The sequence below is a fragment of the Salmo salar genome, chromosome ssa17 (genome assembly GCF_905237065.1).
Source record: "Salmo salar chromosome ssa17, Ssal_v3.1, whole genome shotgun sequence".
In the NCBI taxonomy this organism is placed as follows: Eukaryota; Metazoa; Chordata; class Actinopteri; order Salmoniformes; family Salmonidae; genus Salmo; species Salmo salar.
The window spans coordinates 20,226,501-20,232,500 of NC_059458.1; the positions used below are offsets into that span (position 1 = coordinate 20,226,501).

At 52.6% G+C, this 6,000-nt stretch overlaps 1 protein-coding gene across 3 annotated transcripts in view; it reads right to left on the minus strand.

Annotated features, from left to right (window-relative positions):
- The window catches only part of LOC106595887 (serine/threonine-protein kinase PAK 2), a 35,720-nt gene that overhangs the window by 6,975 nt on the left and 22,745 nt on the right, over positions 1-6,000 (minus strand). For all 3 annotated transcript variants that reach the window (XM_045698978.1, XM_045698976.1, XM_045698977.1), the window contains exons 8-12: positions 5,616-5,679; positions 4,984-5,032; positions 4,734-4,846; positions 4,466-4,583; positions 4,208-4,307 (exon numbers count right to left, since the gene is read on the minus strand). In XM_045698978.1, coding sequence (XP_045554934.1) covers positions 4,208-4,307; positions 4,466-4,583; positions 4,734-4,846; positions 4,984-5,032; positions 5,616-5,679 — 444 coding nt within the window. The remainder of the gene's footprint in view (positions 1-4,207; positions 4,308-4,465; positions 4,584-4,733; positions 4,847-4,983; positions 5,033-5,615; positions 5,680-6,000) is intronic.

Here is a 6,000-nt window from a genome sequence, read left to right on the forward strand (position 1 = left end):
TGAGCAGCCTGGTGACCTAGAGCGCCGGAGAGGGAGTATACGTGACCGTGTGTGTAATAATGAGCAGCCTGGTGACCTAGAGCGCCGGAGAGGGAGTATACGTGACCGTGTGTGTAATAATGAGCAGCCTGGTGACCTAGAGCGCCGGAGAGGGAGTATACGTGACCGTGTGTGTAATAATGAGCAGCCTGGTGACCTAGAGCGCCGGAGAGGGAGTATACGTGACCGTGTGTGTAATAATGAGCAGCCTGGTGACCTAGAGCGCCGGAGAGGGAGTATACGTGACCGTGTGTGTAATAATGAGCAGCCTGGTGACCTAGAGCGCCGGAGAGGGAGTATACGTGACCGTGTGTGTAATAATGAGCAGCCTGGTGACCTAGAGCGCCGGAGAGGGAGTATACGTGACCGTGTGTGTAATAATGAGCAGCCTGGTGACCTAGAGCGCCGGAGAGGGAGTATACGTGACCGTGTGTGTAATAATGAGCAGCCTGGTGACCTAGAGCGCCGGAGAGGGAGTATACGTGACCGTGTGTGTAATAATGAGCAGCCTGGTGACCTAGAGCGCCGGAGAGGGAGTATACGTGACCGTGTGTGTAATAATGAGCAGCCTGGTGACCTAGAGCGCCGGAGAGGGAGTATACGTGACCGTGTGTGTAATAATGAGCAGCCTGGTGACCTAGAGCGCCGGAGAGGGAGTATACGTGACCGTGTGTGTAATAATGAGCAGCCTGGTGACCTAGAGCGCCGGAGAGGGAGTATACGTGACCGTGTGTGTAATAATGAGCAGCCTGGTGACCTAGAGCGCCGGAGAGGGAGTATACGTGACCGTGTGTGTAATAATGAGCAGCCTGGTGACCTAGAGCGCCGGAGAGGGAGTATACGTGACCGTGTGTGTAATAATGAGCAGCCTGGTGACCTAGAGCGCCGGAGAGGGAGTATACGTGACCGTGTGTGTAATAATGAGCAGCCTGGTGACCTAGAGCGCCGGAGAGGGAGTATACGTGACCGTGTGTGTAATAATGAGCAGCCTGGTGACCTAGAGCGCCGGAGAGGGAGTATACGTGACCGTGTGTGTAATAATGAGCAGCCTGGTGACCTAGAGCGCCGGAGAGGGAGTATACGTGACCGTGTGTGTAATAATGAGCAGCCTGGTGACCTAGAGCGCCGGAGAGGGAGTATACGTGACCGTGTGTGTAATAATGAGCAGCCTGGTGACCTAGAGCGCCGGAGAGGGAGTATACGTGACCGTGTGTGTAATAATGAGCAGCCTGGTGACCTAGAGCGCCGGAGAGGGAGTATACGTGACCGTGTGTGTAATAATGAGCAGCCTGGTGACCTAGAGCGCCGGAGAGGGAGTATACGTGACCGTGTGTGTAATAATGAGCAGCCTGGTGACCTAGAGCGCCGGAGAGGGAGTATACGTGACCGTGTGTGTAATAATGAGCAGCCTGGTGACCTAGAGCGCCGGAGAGGGAGTATACGTGACCGTGTGTGTAATAATGAGCAGCCTGGTGACCTAGAGCGCCGGAGAGGGAGTATACGTGACCGTGTGTGTAATAATGAGCAGCCTGGTGACCTAGAGCGCCGGAGAGGGAGTATACGTGACCGTGTGTGTAATAATGAGCAGCCTGGTGACCTAGAGCGCCGGAGAGGGAGTATACGTGACCGTGTGTGTAATAATGAGCAGCCTGGTGACCTAGAGCGCCGGAGAGGGAGTATACGTGACCGTGTGTGTAATAATGAGCAGCCTGGTGACCTAGAGCGCCGGAGAGGGAGTATACGTGACCGTGTGTGTAATAATGAGCAGCCTGGTGACCTAGAGCGCCGGAGAGGGAGTATACGTGACCGTGTGTGTAATAATGAGCAGCCTGGTGACCTAGAGCGCCGGAGAGGGAGTATACGTGACCGTGTGTGTAATAATGAGCAGCCTGGTGACCTAGAGCGCCGGAGAGGGAGTATACGTGACCGTGTGTGTAATAATGAGCAGCCTGGTGACCTAGAGCGCCGGAGAGGGAGTATACGTGACCGTGTGTGTAATAATGAGCAGCCTGGTGACCTAGAGCGCCGGAGAGGGAGTATACGTGACCGTGTGTGTAATAATGAGCAGCCTGGTGACCTAGAGCGCCGGAGAGGGAGTATACGTGACCGTGTGTGTAATAATGAGCAGCCTGGTGACCTAGAGCGCCGGAGAGGGAGTATACGTGACCGTGTGTGTAATAATGAGCAGCCTGGTGACCTAGAGCGCCGGAGAGGGAGTATACGTGACCGTGTGTGTAATAATGAGCAGCCTGGTGACCTAGAGCGCCGGAGAGGGAGTATACGTGACCGTGTGTGTAATAATGAGCAGCCTGGTGACCTAGAGCGCCGGAGAGGGAGTATACGTGACCGTGTGTGTAATAATGAGCAGCCTGGTGACCTAGAGCGCCGGAGAGGGAGTATACGTGACCGTGTGTGTAATAATGAGCAGCCTGGTGACCTAGAGCGCCGGAGAGGGAGTATACGTGACCGTGTGTGTAATAATGAGCAGCCTGGTGACCTAGAGCGCCGGAGAGGGAGTATACGTGACCGTGTGTGTAATAATGAGCAGCCTGGTGACCTAGAGCGCCGGAGAGGGAGTATACGTGACCGTGTGTGTAATAATGAGCAGCCTGGTGACCTAGAGCGCCGGAGAGGGAGTATACGTGACCGTGTGTGTAATAATGAGCAGCCTGGTGACCTAGAGCGCCGGAGAGGGAGTATACGTGACCGTGTGTGTAATAATGAGCAGCCTGGTGACCTAGAGCGCCGGAGAGGGAGTATACGTGACCGTGTGTGTAATAATGAGCAGCCTGGTGACCTAGAGCGCCGGAGAGGGAGTATACGTGACCGTGTGTGTAATAATGAGCAGCCTGGTGACCTAGAGCGCCGGAGAGGGAGTATACGTGACCGTGTGTGTAATAATGAGCAGCCTGGTGACCTAGAGCGCCGGAGAGGGAGTATACGTGACCGTGTGTGTAATAATGAGCAGCCTGGTGACCTAGAGCGCCGGAGAGGGAGTATACGTGACCGTGTGTGTAATAATGAGCAGCCTGGTGACCTAGAGCGCCGGAGAGGGAGTATACGTGACCGTGTGTGTAATAATGAGCAGCCTGGTGACCTAGAGCGCCGGAGAGGGAGTATACGTGACCGTGTGTGTAATAATGAGCAGCCTGGTGACCTAGAGCGCCGGAGAGGGAGTATACGTGACCGTGTGTGTAATAATGAGCAGCCTGGTGACCTAGAGCGCCGGAGAGGGAGTATACGTGACCGTGTGTGTAATAATGAGCAGCCTGGTGACCTAGAGCGCCGGAGAGGGAGTATACGTGACCGTGTGTGTAATAATGAGCAGCCTGGTGACCTAGAGCGCCGGAGAGGGAGTATACGTGACCGTGTGTGTAATAATGAGCAGCCTGGTGACCTAGAGCGCCGGAGAGGGAGTATACGTGACCGTGTGTGTAATAATGAGCAGCCTGGTGACCTAGAGCGCCGGAGAGGGAGTATACGTGACCGTGTGTGTAATAATGAGCAGCCTGGTGACCTAGAGCGCCGGAGAGGGAGTATACGTGACCGTGTGTGTAATAATGAGCAGCCTGGTGACCTAGAGCGCCGGAGAGGGAGTATACGTGACCGTGTGTGTAATAATGAGCAGCCTGGTGACCTAGAGCGCCGGAGAGGGAGTATACGTGACCGTGTGTGTAATAATGAGCAGCCTGGTGACCTAGAGCGCTGGAGAGGGAGTATACGTGACCGTGTGTGTAATAATGAGCAGCCTGGTGACCTAGAGCGCTGGAGAGGGAGTATACGTGACCGTGTGTGTAATAATGAGCAGCCTGGTGACCTAGAGCGCCGGAGAGGGAGTATACGTGACCGTGTGTGTAATAATGAGCAGCCTGGTGACCTAGAGCGCCGGAGAGGGAGTATACGTGACCGTGTGTGTAATAATGAGCAGCCTGGTGACCTAGAGCGCTGGAGAGGGAGTATACGTGACCGTGTGTGTAATAATGAGCAGCCTGGTGACCTAGAGCGCTGGAGAGGGAGTATACGTGACCGTGTGTGTAATAATGAGCAGCCTGGTGACCTAGAGCGCTGGAGAGGGAGTATACGTGACCGTGTGTGTAATAATGAGCAGCCTGGTGACCTAGAGCGCTGGAGAGGGAGTATACGTGACCGTGTGTGTGTGTGTTCTTACTGAGCTTGACAGATCCGTCCATTCCCAGCAGAACGTTGTCACTCTTGATGTCTCTGTGGATCACCTGGTTGGCATGGAGGAACTCCAGAGCCTGCAGACACTACAGGACACACACAGGACACACACAGGACACACACAGGACACACACAGGACACACACAGGACACACCGTCACACACACCTCCCTGTGCTCTGTGACTGAGTGTGTGTGAGTATATACCTTTCGGCAGACAGCGGCAGTGTGCGTGTGTGCGTGTACCTCTCTGCACACAGCAGCGATCTGAGCCTCGTCCATGCATGTTTCCGTGACAACGTCCGTTAGCGAACCTCCGGCCAGATACTCCATCACCACAAACAACTCCTCACCTACCAGGAAACTAACACACACACACACACACACACACACACACACACACACACACACACACACACACACACACACACACACACACAGAAACAAAGTAAATAACTGAGTCCAACACACAGAGTACTGACACAGGCGTACCTCTGAGGTGTGTGTGTGTTACCTGTCTACGTAGTTGACGATGTTAGGTTGCTGTAACTCCTTCATCACCAGGATCTCGTTGATGATCAGCTCCTTCTTCGGCTGTTTCTGGAGGTTGATCTGTTTGATAGCTACCTGTAAACACACACACACACACACACACACGTTCTAGGTCTGTGTCAGGTCTGTTGTGTGAATGGCATACTTAGTTTGTACTGTATGTCAGTCTGAATGTGTGTGTGTGTTGGTGTTGACACAGGAAGGGACAATACCTCTGCACCAGTGGCAACATCGATGGCTGTGTAGACAGTACCAGACGCTCTGAGAGAGAGAACGAGAGAGAGGGAGAGAGAGAGAGAGAGAGAGAGCGAGAGAGAGAGAATGAGAGAGAGAGAGAGAGAGAGAGAACGAGAGAGAGGGAGAGAGAGAGAATGAGAAATAGCGATAGAGAGACCCAGACAGAGAGAAACAGAGAGCGAGAGAGAGAGAGAAAGGGAGAGTGAGAGAGAAAGAACGAGAGATGGCGAGAGAGAGAGAGAGAGAGAAACAGAGAGCGAGAGAGAGAGAGAGAGCGAGAGAGAGAGAGACGAGAGAGAGAAACAGAGAGCGAGAGAGAGAGAGAGAGAGAGAGAGAAAAGAGAGCGAGAGAAGGCGAGAGAGAGAGAGAGAGAGAGAGAGAGAGAGAGAGAGAGCGAGAGAGAGCGAGCGAGAGAGAGAGAGAGAGAGAGAGAGAGAGAGAGAGAGAGAGAGAGAGAGAGAGAGAGAGAGAGAGAGAGAGAGAGAGAGTAGAGTCCAATCTGTTACTTAGATATGGATAAAAGCACAAAAAGGTGAACATGTAAATGGACTCACCTCTGCAGTGTGTGTGTGTGTGTGTGTGTGTGTGTGTGTGTGTGTGTCTCACCCCTGGCCGATCTTCTCATAGCGTGTGTACTTCTTCTTGGGATCTCCAATACTGACGATGGTTCCTGAAAGACATAGAACCAGACTGGTGACATGATGTGTGTGATATACTGTATGTCTGTGTGTAATGTGATGTGTGTGATATACTGTATGACTGTGTGTAATGTGATGTGTGTGATATACTGTATGTCTGTGTGTAATGTGATGTGTGTGATATACTGTATGTCTGTGTGTAATATGATGTGTGTGATATACTGTATGTCTGTGTGTAATATGATGTGTGTGATATACTGTATGTCTGTGTGTGATATGATGTGTGTGATATACTGTATGTCTGTGTGTAATGTGATGTGTGTGATATACTGTATGTCTGTGTGTAATGTGAT